Source organism: Pelophylax lessonae, assembly GCF_965119305.1.
Source record: "Pelophylax lessonae genome assembly, chromosome: 4".
Taxonomy (NCBI): Eukaryota; Metazoa; Chordata; class Amphibia; order Anura; family Ranidae; genus Pelophylax; species Pelophylax lessonae.
The window spans coordinates 570,993,877-571,014,618 of record NC_138771.1 but is presented as its reverse complement, the minus strand read 5'-3'; the positions used below and the strand labels follow the sequence as shown (position 1 = coordinate 571,014,618).

The following is a 20,742-nucleotide window of genomic DNA, read 5'->3' as shown; positions in this document are numbered from 1 at the left end:
GGAATACATAAGGCCTAATTAGAAGCAAGGTATTAGAAATGCAATTACTTTAATTCATTGCCTTGTTAAGGGTCCAATATGAATGTTTTTTCTGCTATAGTCCTCACTTACAAGTCAGATTTTTTTTTTTCTTTTTTACTATATCTTTATCAAATGTTTCACGGTTTTCACCCTCCTAGACTGCAAGAGAAGCAAAATTAACAAATAGTAGATATGATATACTGTTGGTATATCCTTCACGCCAATGGGCCTTATTAACCTAAAGGGGAAATTGCAGCTGCTATAGTAAAGTGCAAGTGAGTTAAGTGTAAATAATCTTAAATAGGAAAGGTTACCTATAGCGCTTGCTTGATAATAACAAATAAGGTGCATATAGTACAAATATGGTTCAATGCTAGATATTGGTGCTTAAAATAAGGTGCAAACAATGCAAATATGGTTCAAAACAAATATTATGCCAGATAAATACAAATATATATCCAATGATGTACTGGGTTATACCAATGCAGTGAAATCTACAAGATTAGGCAGAAAGAGGCCAAGCAAGTTATAAGAACTTCTAAAGCGCAGGCAGAAGAAAAACTAGCTCAGTCTATGAAAAAGGGGGATAAGACATTCTTCAGATATATAAATGAAAAAAGGAAATTAAAACAAGGAATAACTAAATTAAAAACAAAGGACGGAAGGTATGTAGAAGAGAATAAAGGGCTAGCCGACTGCCTTAATGAATACTTCTGTTCAGTTTTTACAGAAGAAAAAGAAGAAGGACCTCCACTTGAAAGGATGACTAATGAATCGTTTGATGCATGTGTCTTTACAGAGGAAGACGTTCTAAGATTGCTGTCTAAAGTGAAGACAAATAAGTCACAGGGTCCTGATGAGATACACCCAAAATTATTAAAAGAGCTTAGTGGTGAGCTGGCAAAACCATTAACAGATTTATTTAACCAATCATTAGTAACAGGAGTCGTCCCGGAAGATTGGAAATTGGCAAATGTCGTGCCCATTCAAAAGAAAGGTAGTAGGGAGGAATCGAGCAACTATAGACCAGTGAGTCTGACATCAATAGTAGGCAAATTAATGGAAACCCTATTAAAGGATAGGATTGTGGAACATCTTAAATCCCATGGATTGCAAGATGAAAAACAACATGGGTTTACTTCAGGGAGATCATGTCAAACAAATCTTATAGATTTTTTTGACTGGGTGACTAAAATAATAGACGGTGGAGGTGCAGTAGACATTGCATATCTAGATTTTAGTAAGGCTTTTGACACTGTCCCACATAGAAGACTTATCAATAAACTGCAGTCATTGAGCATGGACTCCCATATTGTTGAGTGGATTAGGCAGTGGCTGAGTGACAGACAACAGAGGGTTGTAGTCAATGGAGAACATTCAGAACAAGGTCATGTTACCAGTGGGGTACCTCAGGGATCTGTACTGGGACCAATTTTGTTTAATATCTTCATAAGTGATATTGCAAAAGGCCTCGATGGTAAGGTTTGTCTTTTTGCTGATGACACAAAGATATGTAACAGGGTTGATGTTCCTGGAGGGAAACGCCAAATGGAAAAGGATTTAGGAAAACTAGAAGAATGGTCAGAACTCTGGCAACTGAAATTTAATGTGGATAAGTGCAAGATAATGCACCTGGGGCGTAAAAACCCAAGGGCAGAATATAGAATATTTGACACAGTCCTGACCTCAGTATCTGAGGAAAGGGATTTAGGAGTAATTATTTCAGAAGACTTAAAGGTGGGAAGACAATGTAATAGAGCAGCACGAAATGCCAGCAGAATGCTTGGATGTATAGGGAGAGGTATAAGTAGTAGAAAGAGAGAAGTGATTATGCCGCTGTACAGAACACTGGTGAGACCTCACTTGGAGTATTGTGCGCAGTACTGGAGGCCATATCTCCAGAAGGATATAGATACTCTAGAGAGAGTTCAGAGAAGAGCTACTAAACTAGTACATGGATTGCAGGAAAAAAAAACTTACCAGGAAAGGTTAAAGGACCTTAACATGTATAGCTTGGAAGAAAGAAGAGACAGAGGGGATATGATAGAAACTTTTAAATACATAAAGGGAATCAACTCGGTAAAGGAGGAGAGCATATTTAAAAGAAGAAAAACTACCACAAGAGGACACAGTTTTAAATTAGAGGGGCAAAGGTTTAAAAGTAATATGAGGAAGTATTACTTTACTGAGAGAGTAGTGGATGCATGGAATAACCTTCCTGCAGAAGTGGTAGCTGCAAATACAGTGAAGGAGTTTAAGCATGCATGGGATAGGCATAAGGCTATCCTTCATATAAGATAGGGCCAGGGACTATTCATAGGATTCAGATATATTGGGCAGACTAGATGGGCCAAATGGTTCTTATCTGCCGACACATTCTATGTTTCTATGTTTCTATGTAAGGTGCACACTGTAAATAAAATTATTTCATAAGTGCAAGAGCTCAAAGTTGATGTAAAGTGCATGAGACGTGTAAAAGTCTCATAAGTGCTCCACACAGTTCATATATAGAAAAAGGTGACTTCTTGTGAGATTGTTAAAAAAAACATATATTTATGTGCCATACAAGAGATAGTGCAGGTGCTCTGTGCCAGCCTCCCCAATCGGATTTAGTGTCACTCCTTATTCCACCGTGGCTAATAGTAAAATGGCTCACTCACCAGAACAAGTGGGTCTTAATTGCCTTATGGCAGTGGTCCTCAACCCTGGCCTACAGGGCCCACTAACAGGCCAGATTTGCAAGATAACTGAAATACCTCCCAGGTGATATCATTTGCTGCTCAGTGATTGCAGTACTCTAGTCTGCATCTCCCCAAGGTAATACTTAAAATCTGGCCTGTTAGTAGGCCCTTAGGACCGGAGTTGAGGACCACTGCCTTATGGCATAAAGACCAGAACCGCTTAGTTGGCCACCTGGCCCAGGATGGGTCCCCCTCGGGGTAGGTGCCTCTGCTTGCTCCAATGGCAGTCATCGCTCCTCTCTTGCCCTTATCCAGCCGGGTAAGTTATATAAAAAAGGGAAGAGCTCCAAATAGTGCAGTATTGCTTTAAAATTTTATTTGCACATAGGTAAAGCCAAAAAAGTTGTACAGCCAAAGACATGTACAGTAAAAAAGCCGTCACATATGGAGCTGTGGAGTGGAGAGCGGTAACTACCGGTTTGCGTTCCACCCAGCTCCTGTGACGTCATGACGTGCGTTCCATCTTACGCGTTTCGTCACTGTGTTGACGTCTAAAAACAGCACACAGTAAAGATTAAAAAGGCACACATTTAACCCTTTGATAGCCCTAGATGTTACCCCTTTCCAGTCAGTGTTATTAGTACAGTGAAAGTGTATATCATTAGCACTGATCACTATATTAGGGTCACCGGTGATGTCAGTGTCAGATTGATCGCAGCACTATCGCAGTCCCATTATAATATATATATATATATATATATAAAATGATACATACACCATCATTTGTAGACTCTATAACTTTCATGCAAACCAATCAATATACACTTATTGGAATTTTTTTTTTTTTTACCAAAGACTTGTAGCGGAATACATTTTGGCCTAAATTTAGAAAGAAATTAAATGTTGTTTTTTTTTGCATATGTTTTATAGCAGAAATTAAAAAATTTTGTCTTATCTTTTTCAAAAAATTTTTTTTTCCCTTTAGTTTGCAAAAAAAAGAAGAAAAAAACCCAGTGGTGATCAAATGCCACAAAAAGAATGTTTTATCTATATGAAAAAAAAAAAAAAAAAAATATCTAAATTTCGTTTTGGTACAGCGTTGTTTGACTGCACAATTAGCAGTTAAAGTAGCACAATGCCAAGTAGCAAAAAATGTCCTGGTCATGGAGGGGAGTAAAATCTTTCAGAGCTGAAGTGGTTAAAGGAAAAAGAGGAAGGTAGCATGAGTGATGTCAGTTATCATTGGGAAACAAAGCAGAAGAACGTTTCAGCGGTGGCAGGGAAAGAGCCCATCATGAAAGTTGCAGGAGAGAAACCAAAAGTTTCTTGTGGTATTACCCCCTAATAATGATAACTTACTAATGCCAAACTCCATCTGCTCGCTATATTTTTCTAGATCAATCTGGATACTGCTGCGGAAGAAATCCAATTTGGCTTTTAACTGCTCGCACTCTGAGGTCATCAGATTCTTCTTTTTGGAAAGTTCAGTATTGTATCGTAGCAAGTTAACCCTGAAATACACAGCTTGTCAGTGACAACACAGAAACAGGACCACATACAGGCATACCCCACTTTTAAGTACACAATGGGACCAGAGCATGTATGTAAAATGAAAATGTACTTAAAGTGAAGCAATACCTTTTTTCACTTCTCAATGCATGTAAATACACTAGCTCTATAGGAAATCTTGGTCAGCTTGACATGGCACTGCTCCCAAACCATAAGTGACAAGGACATCAAACTTGGGGAGCATGTTAAAGGGAACCAGGACTATGACATGGTAGATTACCTAGGCAAGTTGTAGTCCTGGGTCCCCTCTAGATGCTCCCTAAGTTTGGTATTGGGAGTAGTGCCATGTCAAGCTGACCAAGATTTCCCATAGACGCCAATGTTAAAAAACGGGAGTAGTGTAATGCCAAGCTGACCAAGCTGTGTCCGTACTCACGAGTGTACGTAAAACGGGGTATGCCTGTATGCAACAAACTGCATGGGCTCCCATTTGTTACAGTGTATGCAAACAATACATTCTTCTTATTTGCTCACTTTATGTCTATTAAATATACACTGTAAGTACTTTAAACGTTGTATGTAACGCTGTGGACTACAAAACACCTCTCCCTGTTATGAAGAGAGGGAGGTGTTATGTAGTTCTAACACAGTGTCATGTATGTTTAAAACAGTCCCTGTCCTAGAGTGACACCACTGCTTAGTACAGTTGTTAGACAGGAAGTGTATTAATGAAGGATTACCAGGTTAAAATAACGCAAAAGACAGTTTGAAAAAAAAAAAAATAAGAAAACTAAAGCAACCACACATCTAAGGTAAGCTGCAATCCTATTAATTTTTGTTCTTGTATTTAGGTACACTTTAAAGCATTAGCTTGTTGCCCAGAACAATCACTTTCTCGTTCTCACAGTACAGTGGGGAATAATGAAAGTGATTTTCTTATACTCTGGGGTGGGCATCAACCAAAATTGTTTCACAGAGCCCAATGGGGGATTCTCTAAAACTCCCTGAAGTGTCAGAGAGCAACAGAGCCCAGAGCTCTTCAATACAGTGAAGACTTCACTCGCTACTTGTTGGAAAGAGAAGTATGAAACATCCTTTATTACAGGGTGGGTTTGCCTTTTTAATATGGTGACAGGGTCTTTTTAAATAGAGGACTGAGCTTCTAAACATTGCATATTTTATCTGTATGCAAAAGAAAAAAATAACCACACCTTAGCAAGATTTATGCTTGTGAATAGAGCAGCTTGGAAAATGTTTTTTATTTTGGGCTAAAATATCAAATAATTATTCCCATGTCTCAATGATCTGATCCGAATACCAGTTCTATAGATAACACAATCTAAACCGTGTGTGGAAACAGAGAAAATCACATGCATGCGTGAACGGGATTCAGCATGTAGTATGGTAATACATAGTAAGGTATAGTATGAGGCCTGAGTAATGGGGGTGGGTGAGTAAGTATGCCTTACATAGTGGCACGTTGTCCCATCTGCAGCTTGGCACAGTCCTCTTTCAACATTCGTATTGTCTGCCAGATCTGTCCCCATACTCTGCGGAGTTGCACATAGGACAGGGTGTGTTTGGGTTCCTGCACTGGAAAAAGATCATAAAAAGGATGGAGTCATTTAAACATCATTGTAGGGGATTGAAGATTACACATATCCTCACTATAGAATAAAGGCATAATCTACCTTTTGCAAAAAAATACTAAATGCACCCATATTGCAAAAAGAGAAATGTGCATTTAATAATTTGTTTGCACTGGAGCCTGCAAAGCATTGCAACTGCGTTCTGTGCTTCTGCAGACTATTCCTCCAGCCCCATCCAGGATGTACAGACCTTCAGTCATGGAGCTGAAGTAAGTTGCGCCGTTCTGCTCAGCTAAGAAACACGGGTTCCTCTGCTGCAATGGCATAAGGAATTTGTAGTTTACAATTCACCTATCCACGACAAATAAAATTAAAAACATTTCAGGATGCTGCAGGGAGAAAAAAACTGTAATTCAGGCAAGGATTGGAGGGTGCTGCAGGTTAGGAACATGTTTATGTTACACCTTAAAGCAGAACTACACTGCATCTGAGCACCACAAACAAATATTGGTTTGATTTATTTCTACTTTTCAAAGCAAACTAATCCACCGATCCACATCTCCGTGCTTTATTTTGCAGATGAATCACTTTGAAAAGCACCCCCTATCATTTCTGGCTGTGGCCTTAAGTAAGGGCAGATGATTCATGTAGCATTTACTTCCAGAAATCCATCTGCCCTTAGCTCAGACATGCATGCAGGAGGGCGTGTTTAGCTGAGAAAGCCCCTCCATCCCTCTTGAAGGCTCCTCTGATGTATGACATAATTTGCTTAGGCCTGGAAATCAGGAAGAAATTGAAAAGAGAAGTATGGAGGTTTTTTCCAAATCATACTTACCTAGGTGAATGCTGCATTTGTCTCTCGCCGGTTCTAACACTGAGAACCCAGTGATCAAACACCGCTGATGGGTCAGTTCTCAGGGTTCCCTTAACAGAGAGCTGGTGACAGTCAGTCACTGCTCCTCCACCCACCCCCCGCTCACTGGAGCGCTGGGCTGTGGAGGGGGTGGGAGCAGCCAGCTCAGGTTTTCAGCGGCTCGCTAAGAGGCTGAGCTGGGTGCTGATCCAGGCATCTGGGCGAATCCCAACTTTATTGACGCAATCATGGCCAAGCCTGGACCGGCTTTGTGAGGTCAGCGGACTTCAGCTCTTCTTTAAAAAAAAAAGTTTAACATGTAAGTAAGTATGTATGTATGTATGTATGTATGTATGTATGTATGTAAGTAAGTAAGTAAGTACTATGCTATCTATTTACAAATGTTAGCAGCATAAGAATTAAAAATAGTCAATGCTGATTTAGAGAGTGAAGCTCCACTTTAAATATGGGTGTAACATGAAACATGGTCAGAAAGGTGAAATTAGCCTTTAATGCAAAGGTAAAAGTAGAAATACAAGCGCTGATTAAAGAAACACTCATCACATTGCCCATCTAGGTAAACTGACAGTGTTTGTGCAAAGCCGCTGACCCACTGATGCTCCCCTGTCCAGTGATCCCTGCAGTTTCTCCCCCCACTACAGTCGGGGGAAAATACCCAATGCTTCTGGACATAAGGTAGCATGTTTTCTTCTTTGATGCAGTTCACAGGTCTACTGCTGTCACATAATGGAGGGGATGAGGTCTCCTGTCCCCGATGATAATGGGTATTTTGGCCTGGCTATGCCTGAAAAAAATACTGAACAGCAGCAGATCACTGGCGATAGGAGTATCAGTAGGCTGGGAGTGTAACTTACAGTGTTATGGTGACCTTAATTGGACAAAAGGACACTGTATTTTGAACCTGCCAAAGGATTTGTATTGCTCTCCATCCAGGCAAGATTTACACAGCTCTGCCACACAAAACAGCTCGGCTGGTGACTTAATTTTTCTCTACTCCAGTTAAACAATACAGCTAGGTCACCCTCCTGCCTCTGCCTGTGTTTAGAAGTGAAGAAACGGCAGCAGACTGATTGGGTCATCCCTGTCAGCATGTTCCTCATCAGCCCAGTACAGGGGTCTCTCATGCTCTGAATGCTACCCCTTCTTTTCCCTGTCTGGCTTCTGCTTAAGGCCCCTTTCCCACATGAAGTCCGTTCAGATCCGCCTGTCAGTTTTTTTGGCGGATCTGAACAGTCCCCCCATGCATCTCTATGGGGCATCGGATGTCAGCGGAGACATGTCCGCTGACATCCGATCTGTCAAAACCGGACGGATGGAAACCCTATTTTCCATCCGTCTGGCGGATCGGATGAGAACAGACAGATGGTCCGTTCCCATCCAATTCCTCCATAGAGATGAATAGGGACCTGACAGCTGTGTCTCCGCAGGGGGGGTGGGGGGGTTGGTTGGAGAGGCTGCAGTTGCTGCAACAGGTTACATGTTCCACCCTAAATACGGATGGAACATGTTCCAAAAGTTGAACTTGTCCTTTAAAGCCCATGAGATACTCACAAACATAGGCAACGCTGTCAGGATGAGGTCGGTGTGAAATTTGGGGTTCATACACTGTTTTCCGATTATCAAAGAGAAATATCAGGTCACATTCCCCCTGACGTCCATCATTTACCTGTAGCAAAAAATAATGTTATATAAGTTAATGTTGAGCAGTTGACCTTGTTCTAACCTGCATTTGACCTCATTTGAAGTTGCATCAATCTGCTTTGAGCTGCTTTTACATTCCAATTGCCTTATATAAGGAGAGAAGCAGTTATGATGCAAATAATAGCCTGTTGACACATCTTTAAGGGGACTGAGCCACTGACAGCTCCCTATACAAATTTCCATTATTACAATCACAAAAACACCTAAAAAGTGGTACTAAACCCACAACAGTAAAATCAGTCTGTATATGCAGTAAAGCATGCTTTTTATACTCACTGTGGAGCCTAAGGGGTTAATCCTCTGCATTGTGTAAAAAGGCTGTTTGATCATGTCTTTTCTAAACCTCCCCTTCTTCCACTGTCCCCAAACCATCTCCTGATAGTACAGAGGCTAGGGAACAAGCTGCACATGCTCAGTTTGGTGTGCATTGCTAGGGAGTTTTTTATTCTTGGGAGAGTACATGTGATTAGCAAAGGGCCAATCAGCACTGTCCAGATAGAGGGTTGGGGGTCCTGCAGCCTCATAGGACATTCAGAGTAGAATAAAAACTCCTCCAAGCTTTAACCAGCGCTCTGCTGGACACTGATATAAGTCACAAAACTGCTATATACTGCTGATGAGAAAAAGGTATTTATCAGTTTATATTTACTAAAAATATTGCATTTCTATGTGCTGTGTACTGTAGCAGACCAGATATAGTGAATGCAGGCTCCTGGGTTTAGTAACACTTTAAAGCTAAACTCCAGGAATTCGGCTACTTTTGACTATGTGCATGCATACCATGAGTGAAGACCAATGAGGTACATAACACCTCCTAGACAATTCTGTTATTTACATCTGTCAGGTTTATGGCACTCCCGGAGGATACACAAAGGCTCTGAGAAGAGAAAAGCACACACAGCAGCTATGCCCTCCCCTCTGCTCCTATTCACAGAAGCCTTTGTTTCTGAAATTGGGCAGGATGAAGGGAGGGGTGGGCATAGCAGCTGCATCGACTCTGCACTTGAAGAAGCCAAAACCAAAATGTCCACTTCTCTTTTTTTTTTTTTGGTAAAAAAAGCCTGGCCCATCCCCCCTTGCATTTCATTCGTCTAGGCGAAGGGGGTGCACTTTGCATCTACAGGAAAGAGGTTTAACCTCCACATATGAAAAGGCTTCTTCACCTCCACCATGAAATCACACAGTCAAGCCCCAGTAACAAAGCAAAACTAAATCAGAGTGGCACAGAAGTAGTTTTCTAGCTAATATCAGGTATCAACATCAGTAACAGAAGGTATTGGTGGTGCTTTATTTAAAAGCTTAAAAAGACATACAGGTTTACTTTAAAGCAGAAATTTTCTAGACATGTAATCTTTATACTGCCTGGAGAATGTCTACTGGAGCAACTGGGATGGGTGAAATGTCCCCATGTCCTCACCATGCTGTCTGCCACATATTGTACGAGAGGCTGGTGGGGATTCAGGGCCAGCCCTGAAGCCTGTAATAGTTCTTGCTCATCCTCTGGAATTCCAGTGTCCTGTTGTAAGCGGCTCTTCAGAGACTGCAGTGTCTCCCCTTCAGTCACAGGGTATATATGCACACGGCCAGACACCATGTTCAGTACGGAGAGCAGCTAGAACAAAACAAACAAGTCAAAGAATAGGATATGAAGTGTAATTGTATCAGACCAAGAACAGCCACATGATCATAGAAATGGCCACTAACTCACAAGTGTTTTGTATGAGGTGGGGATGTTATACATAGCCCCTTGTGGAAAGGGATGTGTCAGTGTCTGACACGGTTTAGTACATTCTGATGTTAAGAAGATAAATTGCTTCTATAAGTCCATGTGTATTTGGCACACTGGCCACAATGCAATTCAGCAGTCAAAGAAAACCTATAAAATAGGGAATGACTCACTTGGAGTCATTAAGAAAACAGCTATCAATATTCCCATCGCAAACGTTCCTTGAACAGACAGATGCTGCAGCAACAGGCAGTCGGAGCCTAGTACCGTCATAGACCAACGCACATATTTGCCAGCGAACCACAGCTCTTCACATCCCGTCCACAAAACTGTTAAAGTAAACATCACTGTGGAAGAGTGCAACATTTCAAGGTCATAGGGGACCCCTTCATCAAGCATGTGATGAAGCACTCTTCGCCTGTGATGTGGTCACTTTGAATACATTTTCTGTGCTTCCATTTGAGGATCCATGGTGTGCTGGCAAATATGTAGGTTGATTATAGAAAACAAATATACATAAAAGTTACATTAATGTTATTACACTAAAGAAGATCCGAGTTGGCACACATAGATTCCATCTCTACAATATTCATATAGCTTTATAGAAGATAGTTAAATTAATACTCTACACAATAGGTGGGGGGGGGATTACACTGCAATTGTTAACATTCTCTCTTCTCTACGTTCAAATTTTTGGTACATATACAGCAGTAGTATTAAATTAAAAGGATAGCGGTCCAGCCAGTAAAATTTTTCTTCCAGCAGAGGCCCGAATAGCATATATGTATAATGACTCACAGTCGCGCCCCCCCCCCCCCTTTTGTGAAACCAGTGAAAAGTACTCTGCGCTATGGATAAATTACCTAATAAACAAACCAAAAGTTTTTTTGAACAGCCCCCCCCCCCCCCTTTTTACATCAGTCCTCAGTCTCCCTTCGTCAATGGCATGGTCCTGCAGGCTGGAGAAATAAGGCAATTTATTCTGTAATTAAAGAACTCCCAGAACTTAAAATTTTAAAAGTACAGGATCCCCCCACCATCCCAGTTCACCATTTCTTCTTTTTTTATTGTTGATTTTGTGTCTCTTATTACAATAACGAGAAAAGGATAAAAACATTTCTCCATAGGGCACTATAGTTAGACTATAATATAATAAACCTGTATATAAAACACATACGCCTGTGTGCTCATTTAACATCAGTGTTAAAAATAATGTTGTTATCTGTTGTAAAAAACAATTTTTGGACTTAAAGTTGTTTTTTTTTTTTAATTAAGAAATAAAAAGAAAGAAGGGGTGAAGTGTGTGTATTGCACTCAAATTTCCTGAATCCGAACTCTTTTTTATTAGCTTGAGTGATGTATATGGTAGTCAACACTGTTATACAAATTCTGCCATCATATCACTCACACCTTGAAAGATGCAGTCATTGTTTACCTTGAGGTTAAGAATTGCATCCAAAGCTTGGAAACAGCCAACATCTGGATTTTGAGGATCTGTGCCCCTTTGTCTGGGGTGTCCCATTAACATGCACTGAAGCCAACGCTCTAGTTTACCAGCCAGGATCCTAAGATAGGGAAAAACAAGAGTTTTGTCTACTCACTAATAAGTAGCTCTGATAACATCCATGTCATATTACATGAAATGCCTTCATTTAGCTTTATAAAGATACAATGTACACATACCTCTCTGGTGGACCATTTCTCTTACCTCTCTTCCACTCCACTATTGCAGTTTCAAAAGCCTTTTCAGCCTTTGGCACTTCCTTGAGTGTCAGATGACTGTGTCCCCCTGTGTGCACCGATTCCTTCCTCCGACCCCCTATGTCACTACAGGAATCCGCAATGATGTACGGTGTAGGCGCAAAGAGTCAGCATATAGTGGAAGACACAGGCATCCGATACTCCCAGAACTAACTCCCAAGCGAAACCGCAAAAGGCGTCCGGTGAGGTAGCCACCTCACAGGCAGCATCCCTGCAGCGAACAGGGATGGGTCGTTCAATATGCCAGGGAAACCTGACTGAACGCTCGATGGCAGGCTGGGGAACCCCTGGCCCTGAGCCCTGGGATCCAGGGTGGCCAGTCCGAGACCCAGCTCCGCATGATCATCTTCATCCGAAGAACTAAACTAATGCTGAGAAAAAGAACAGCTAGTAAAAGAAAGAGAAAAATACTCAAAATAAAATCAAAAAGAGGATAGAAGGCTGAGCTCGAGAGCCCCAGCACAGGATCAGCCAGCTACTCCTAAGCTAGGCATTAGAAACTGAGTTGAGAATGCAGGACGCAGGGAGGTATTGACTGAGGGGACCGCCCCCTAGGGGTGTGATATGCTAAAAGCTTTTATATTAACAAATCTTGTTGCCTAGCTACTCCTACGGAGCTTCACCCCATTAGTGAAGATTATGAAGTGGCGGCGACTGTCGGAGGACGTAAGAGAAAACACGATTCCTGTCTGAGTGGCTACGTTCACTCACTCCATTGCATCTATGGAAGGAGCCACAACTGCCAACCAGGTTAAACTGCAAACATGCCATTGTTAGTCTACTGTACAAGGTAGATGTGGAGATTAGAAGAAGTTTAAAAAAGAAAACTATGATTGGTTCATGTTTTAGTTTAGCTAACAGAAAGTAATACGGATACTACATTTCTGCAAGATCAACAAATATTTCCTGTACTTGCTGAAAATGTTCTTAGCCGCAAAAAAGGAAACAAATACAGCCACTACATACAGTATAAGAACTGGTAAGCTGCAATAAATTACATTTTCATTTTTGAGTTTCGATAAAAATATGAGTTGGTATGAGAACTTTTTCTCTTAAAGCAGAATTAAACCTTCAACAGGAAAATCTGCCAGCAGGCAGGGTATTTTGGTAGAAATGAATTTATCAGCCTCTTCTGCAAAAAACCTTTTCCTTGCCTGCTAGTGATTTTTTTTCTGCCCACTGACTGTAGTGGATGTGCAGTACAATGTACAGTCTCTGCATCTTACAGATAGCAGGAATGAAGCCAGATTCTGAGATAATGTAACTACATCGTGCCTGTACAAGAGTCCCATCATTAATGCCTGCCCATGGGTGAAACAAGACAACAGGCCCAGTAAAAAGAGAAAAACACCATAAAGTTTGGATTCTGCTTTAAGGACACAAAAAAAAAAAAAAAAAACAGTTGCAACATAAGTATGGAGGCATAGGAGGAAACAATGAAGCAGGTTCAGTCTTACGTGTTAAGGTTATTGGGTGTTGGCAGAACACTGGAGAACTTCACTGCTCCCAATAGGTCTTCGTATACCACAACGTGTTCATTGCTTTTCTCTCTTACTTTTGCATGCCTGAATAACAACATATGTATGTCATTTGGATGGCTTAGATCAGTGTTTTTCAACCTCGGTCCTCAGGGCACACTAACAGGCCAGATTTTAAGTATTACCTTGGGGAGATGCAGACTAGAATACTGCAATCACTGAGCAGAAAATGATATCAGCTGTGATGTCTTTCAGTTTTCTTGCAAACCTGGCCTGTTAGTGTGCCCCGAGGACCGGAGTTGAGAAACACTGGCTTAGATCATAAAACACTAAAGACTGCTCCCAAAACATAACGTCAAATCTAGGTTTATCCAGAATGTACCATATTGCATGGGGAATATGCTAACAAAATGAATCCCCCAGTATTGTGGGCATTACAGTTATACATTCTTTGCACCCAAGTAGTTACCCACCTCCCATGCTAATTTCAAGGTGTCCCAGTTTCAGAGAAAGGATTCTCCCTTAAATGATTTATCTACATGTATACAGCAATGAGATGTTCTGTAACACTTTGCAGAGTTTAAAGGGACTTTGTCACTGGGAGGACAGGGGGAAAACATCTCCATATATAAAAGTGCAGGTAAGCAGAGTGCACATACCTGCAGCAGTCTCAGTGTGTCCTGACGTGCACAGCTTCAGCTAGCTCACTCATTCCCACCTCTTGCAGAACCATTCTGGCCAGTGAGGCTGCCCATAATAGTAAGGGGCCAATAGGAATAAATGGGTGGGACTTAGTGGCAAGCTCTGACTTTAACCAAATATGTTGGAGCTTTAAAGGAGAAGTTCACCTTTGGGAACATGTTACATACATTGCATCTGGAAAGTATTCACAGCGCTTCACTTTTTACACAATTTGCTATGTTAAAGCCTCATTCAAAAATGAAGTCATTATTTTCCTCAAGATTCTACAAACAATACCCCATAATGACAACGTTAGGGCTCTTTCACACGGAGCGGACCGCATTGCGCACTTGTGTCATCCGCTCCGTATGTCCGCATATCATCCCATCCGTTTGCGGATGATATATGGACATAATGTGAGTCTATGGGCATTGCGGATGTCAGCGGATGACACTGCTGACATCTGATTTTGCTTCCTTTCCGTTTTTTTAAACAGAGGAAAAATAGGGTTCTGTTCCGTTCCAAAAAACGGAACAGAACTGAAAGGAAGAAAATCGGATGTCAGCGAATGGTATTCCGCTGACATCAGCAATGCCATTGATTTACATTATGTCCATAAATCATCCGCAAAAAAATAGGATGATTTGCGAACATACGGAGCGCCCGTGTGAAAGGGCCCTAAAAGAAGTATGTTTTAAATATTTGCAAATTTATTAAAAATACAAGACTAAAAAAATTCCATTTATTCATAGCCTTTGTTCAATACTTTGTTGAAGCACCTTTGGCACCAATTACAGCCTCAAGTTTTTTTTTTTTGAGTATGATGCTACAAGCTCGGCACACCTATTTTTGGCAGTTTCCCCCATTCTTTTTTCCAGGACCTCTCAAGTTCCATCAGGTTGAACAGCCATTTTCAGATTTCTCCAGAGATGTTCAATCATGTTCAAGTCTGGGCAACTCAAGGACAGTCACAGAGTTGTCTGTAGCCACTCCTTTGTTATCTTGGCTGTATGCTTAGGGTCGTCTTCCTGTTGGAAGATGAACCTTCACCCCAGTCTGAGGTCCGGAGCGCTCTGGAGCATTCATCTTTCCCTCGATCCTGACTAGTCTCTCAGTTCCTGCCACTGAAAAACATCCCCACAGCATGATGCTGCCACCACCATGCTTCACTATAGGGATGGTATTGACCAGGTGATGAGCAGTTCCTCGGTTTCCTCCAGACATGACGCTTGCCATTCTGGCCAAAGAGTTCAATCTTTGTTTCATCAGACCAGAGAACTTTGTTTCTCATGGTCAGAGTCCTTCAGGTGTCTTTTGGCAAACTCCAGATGGGCTGTCATGTGCCTTTTACTGAGGAGTGGCTTCCGTCTGGCCACTCTACCATATAGGCCTGATTGGTGGAGTGCTGCAGAGATGGTTTTTCTTCTGGAAGATTCTCCTCTCCCCACATAGAAATGCCGGAGCTCTGTCAGTGTGACTTTCAATGCTGCAGAAATGTTTCTGTAATCTTCCCCAGATCTGTATCTCAATACAATCCTGTCTCGGAGGTCTACAGACAATTCCTTTGACTTCATGGCTTGGTTTGTGCTCTGACATAGACTGTAACTGTGGGACCTTATATAGACAGGTGTGTTTCTTTCCAAATCATGCCCAATCAACTGAATTTACCACAGGTGGACTCCAATCAAGTTGTAGAAACATCTCAAGGATGATCAGTTGAAGCAGGATGCACCTGAGCTCAATTTTGAGTGTCACGACAAAGGCTGTGAATACTTATGTAGATGTCTTTTTTTTTGTTTTTCATTTTGAATAAATTTGCAAAGATTTCAAACACACTTCTTTCACATTGTCAATACGGGGAAATGTTTGTAGAATTTTGAGGACAATCATGAATTTAATACATTTTGGAATAAGTCTGTAACATAACAAAAATGTGGAAAAAGTGAAGTGCTGTGAATACTTTCCGGATGCACTGTATTCCACCCTATTTTAGGGTGGAACATGCAACATGTTCCCAGTGCTGCAGCCGCCACCTGCTGCCCCTTCCACACAGCCGACTCATTCATACACAGAGCTCTGTGTCTAAATAACCTGCGGCTGTCGGCTTATAGTTCTCAATGAACTACCATGACGCTGTGGAGCTCCATGGTAGATTATGAAGTGTTCCTATCAGGGAGTATCGGCTTACCCGCACAAGATGTACAGGCAGCAGATACACTGACAGTGTGCAGGAGACCTGTATGGCATCAGCAATCTGCTGATCGTTGGTGCAATGCTTTCCAGGCTCCTGCAACAAAACAAAAATGAAATGCACATTTTTTTTTACCTGCAAAAAAAAAAAAAAAAAAAAAAAAAAATGGGATTTTTGACGTACCGTAAAATCCATTTCTCTGATGTTCATTGACTGACACAGCTCCTGATCTTCTTGACCATAGGGTTATACAGCCCCCTACAGGAGTAGGACACTAGGCAGAAAAATAACTTGACTACACCTATGGGCAGTCCCAGGAGGTATACTCCCCCTCTCTGCTACAGGGAAACTCAGTTTTGTTACAAGCAGTGCCAGAAGTAATACAACTCCATGGAGGGGCGGGTGCTGTGTCCATCAATGAACATTAGAGAAATGGATTTTACGTTGAGTCAAAAATTCCATTTTCTCTTTCGTTCTTTGATGGACACAGCTCCTGATCTTCTTGCCCAGTGGGAAGTCCCAAAGCAGTGTCAAACATGAGGAACAGCAAGAACAAATTCCCAAGGCTAAACCATAGCCAACCAGGTAACAGGAGCTCAACCAAAACAACTGGAGCCCACCTAAAGCGTACGCCCCCAAAACAGCAGCCTGCAAAACCTTGCGAACAAGGTTCTGCAACCGCAGATGCCAGTACATCCACTTTATAAAATTTTGTGAAAGTGTGCACCGACGACCAAGTAGTTGCCGTGTACACCTGCGTTACTGACGCCGGCTGATGAAAGGCCCAAGAAGTACTGAGTGCCCACCCGTAGAGTGCGCCTTCACAGGGAAATGAGGAACCGGACCCATGACTCGAATAGGTCTGAGTCACTGTCTGGCTGATCCATCTAGAAATGTTGCAGAAGAAGCGGATAGTCCTTTTCGAGGCTCATCCGTAAGCACAATTAGTGAGTCTGACTCCTTAGCTGCCAGGTACACCGGAATAGCCCGAACCACATCCAAGGAATGCAATGCAACTTTCTTAGGATGTTTTGGCCTGGGACAAAGGAAAGGCAACACAATGTCCTCATTCAGATGAAAATCAGAGATCACCTTTGGAAGGAATGACGGAAAGGGGCGAAGAACCACCTTATCTTTGTGGATCACCAAACAAGGGGAACCACAAGACAACGCTGCCAATTCCAACACCCTGAAGGCAGAGGTGATAGCCACCAAAAAGCCACCTTCAGGGATAGCGTAAGCAGCGGAATCTTCCGAATATTTACACTCTGGCTAGAGCCAAGTCCATGGTCAGACCTAGATAGTCCAGTTTCGTGGATGGAAACAGAGCAGACTTCTGGAAATTCAGAAGCCAGCCGAACTCCCTCAGAGTTCGTATAGTGATGTCCACGTTGTCCATCAGAGCAGTAGGAAGACTCTGCTCACAAGAGAAGGTTGTCCAGGTAGCCGAGCACTGCGATTCCTTGCTGTTATAACAACACCAGCACCGAAGCCAACACCTTTGTGAAGACCCGAGAAGCAGAGGCGAGACCAAAGGGTAATGCCAAACTGATGATGCTCCTCTCCTTTGGCAAAGCGGGGAAGCGTTGGTGACAGACACATATTAGAATGTGTAAGAAAACGTCCTTGATGTCAATAGACTCAAGACTCCATTCTGAACTTCTGTACCTGCACAAAGCAGTTCAGGGTGTTGAGATCCAGAATTGGACGCACCTTTCCTTCTTTCTTCGGAACCGTGAACAGGTTTGAATAAAACCCCTGAAAATGTTACGGAGTTGGAACCGGAACAATTACCCCTTGAAGTAACAGGTCTTGCACCGCCCCCGAAGAGGGCTTGCAATCGGTCAAGGGACAGACACACAATGAAAGGAAAGAACCTCTCCGGAGGGTAAGAACGAAACCGGAAACCAGTGAAGACGTCCCCCCACCCCAGGCACGGGTGAGGGCGCACCTTTATGCAGAAGGAACTTTGTCTACGGGTCTGGAGAAACCTGCTTTGACCAAGTTCGCTTGGATCCTACCGAAGGGGCCTTAAAAGGCTTTGAACCTTTTTCAGTCGACCCTGAGGGACGAAAAAACTTTCTGTAAGCCGAGAAGGACAGGCCAGGTCTGCGACTACGTTCCTTACACTTACTAGCCTGCGGAAGAAAGGTGCTCTTCCCCCCTGTGAGACTCTTAATGATGTCATCCAGGGTAGCTCCAAACAGGCCATTCCCTTCGAAAAGGAAGATCAATTAAGACTTTTTTAGAGGTCTGATCCACAGACCAACATTTGAGCCAGAAAACATGCCTAAGGACCACTGTCGAAATCAGGGGAGCCGCATCCAAAGAGGCATCACAGATAAACTGCAGCCTCTGGACCAACTGGTCCGCCAGCTCCACAAAGGCGGGGGAAGCTTCTCACCCTCCAGGTCACGGCGTAAAAGCTTAGCCCACTCGGTCAGAGTTTGTGACACCAGGGCAATAGTGAAGACCAGTCTGATTCCCTAGCCGGCCTTAGAGAACATACTGTGGGTCACAGCCACCACCTTTCTGTCACCTGGATCCTTAAAAGCCGGCGATTCTGCTACCGGAATCATGGTTGCCTTATTCAACCTAGAAACCGGGGATACTACCACTGATGGAACAGTCCACTTCTTAAGGAGGGATTCTTCAAATACCTCATTGCGAATCGCTTAGGGATCACAAAGGGATGTTTTGGATGTTCCCACTCTTTTGTGACAAATCTTTCAAAATAGGAAGGAAACAAACACCTTTGCCGTTCTAGATGGCTTGTTAGTGCCAAAGAAAACCAATGCCTCCGTCACAGCTTCAGCTGCATCCTCCATTTTTAAAGTCTCACACACAGAGACAATTAGTGCGTCCACCAGCGCCTTTTCGTGCACAGCTACAGGAGTGGAGGAATCATCCTCACTATCTGAAAACTCAGGGCGCGAGGCTGCAGACCCCTCAGGGCAGGACCCGTCCTCGGCGGCCAGATCAGATTCAGAATCGGAGAAAAAAAAAAAAAAAAAAAAACACCACTAAGGGAAACCTCCACCGCACTGGTAACACCACCCGGTCAGCAGCCACAGAGCACCCCCCGATCCTGCAGCAGGGAGAGGACCCCACCAGTCTCAGCATCCCACCAGGCAGTCACGGGCAGCACCAGGATCAAAGCACTCCACGTGCAGCGTCCAGGAAGGGAGGAGGCCCAGGAGTCAGTGCCAGGGGATAAGGAGGGGCTGCCACAGCTAAAATGGAAGCCAAGAAGGCTCCACAGTAATGGCCGCAATTCAATTCAATACCAGACTAACGAAAAATGGCCACCGCGGATACACAAACATGGTCGCCAGCCTATATAGAAAATAGGCTACAACAAAATGGTGGCCCCGCACGGCTCCCAGGGACCCAGGAGGGATCCCTGGGCCCAGGCAAGACACAGAGCAAAAAGAGGGGGCCGTGACAGGAGCCGCCACCAGCCCACCCCCCATAGCCCGGTCCCCGGTGGAATATCCCCCCACCCTTAGCGCCAGTACATCATTCTGCCCAAGCCCTAGGAGGTAGCCAGACCACCATACAACCCCAGTATAGATGGAGGGGGGATTGGGGGGGGATAGATGAACCACAGGATCATCAGACTCAAGGTGGGGGGGCTAACGGGAAGGAGGGGAACCCGGGCGTCCAGCTGTCCAAGGGAGGGGCCCGCATCCACCCAAAAACCCTCCAGGGGAAGAGGGGGGAAAGCTACTCAACCTACCAGGAACCAGGTGGGCACCGCTCTAGACAGAACTGCCCCGCTATCGAAATGGGGGGCTGTCGGCCAGGTGGAACACTGCGGTGCAGGCCGAGACCCCGTTGTATGAGACCTTGCCAGAGGTTAAACTCGCAGGCCAGCCCCTTTCCGGTGGGGCTATTTCGTGGACGGCCTAGTGCTCGCTGGCCAGACTGGGGTGACCACTGGATCTAGATTTTCCAGCCCGTCGCCCAGTCCGGCAGTTGATTGAAGATCTCACAGGAAGAACCAGGAGAAAAAAAAAAATCTAAAAAGAAAAAAATTGCTAGGACCAGAGATCCCAGCAAGGAACTAGGTCCTTACTCCTGACTAGGTAGAAAAATACTGGAGTAGCTATAGCAGAGAGAGGGAGTATACCTCCTGTGACTGCCCATAGGTGTAATCAAGTTCTTTTTCTGCCTCCTGTCCTACTCCTGTAGGGGGCAGTATAACCCAATGGTTAAGAAAACCAGGAGCTGTGTCCATCAATGAACGAAAGAGAAATGTGCATTATTTGTTTTTTTAAAAGTGAACTTATCCTTTACTTACAAGAATGGACCAGTATTCACCAGTCTAGTATTCACAGAAAAAAACAGAAGAGATTTGGGAGATACATCTTTAGGTGCCACCACATCATGCCAACAGCAGTTCACCCCTTTTCCTCCCAGTGACAGGATTCCTTTAAAAGGCCAAATAACAATGATTTGTGGATTTGGGGAAGGAGCAAATGTAACTATTAAAAACACTGACGCTATTCAAAATTGAATATATGAGAC

The 20,742-nt window shown here is 43.2% G+C and overlaps 1 protein-coding gene across 1 annotated transcript in view; it reads right to left on the bottom strand.

The window, feature by feature from the left end:
• Nucleotides 1–20,742, bottom strand: part of IKBKB (inhibitor of nuclear factor kappa B kinase subunit beta) — a 69,888-nt gene that overhangs the window by 28,422 nt on the left and 20,724 nt on the right. The window contains exons 9-14 of the mRNA XM_082254901.1: nt 13,320–13,427; nt 11,537–11,666; nt 9,793–9,987; nt 8,226–8,340; nt 5,681–5,804; nt 4,062–4,213 (exon numbers count right to left, since the gene is read on the bottom strand). Of these exons, the coding sequence (XP_082111027.1) occupies nt 4,062–4,213; nt 5,681–5,804; nt 8,226–8,340; nt 9,793–9,987; nt 11,537–11,666; nt 13,320–13,427 (824 nt within the window). The remainder of the gene's footprint in view (nt 1–4,061; nt 4,214–5,680; nt 5,805–8,225; nt 8,341–9,792; nt 9,988–11,536; nt 11,667–13,319; nt 13,428–20,742) is intronic.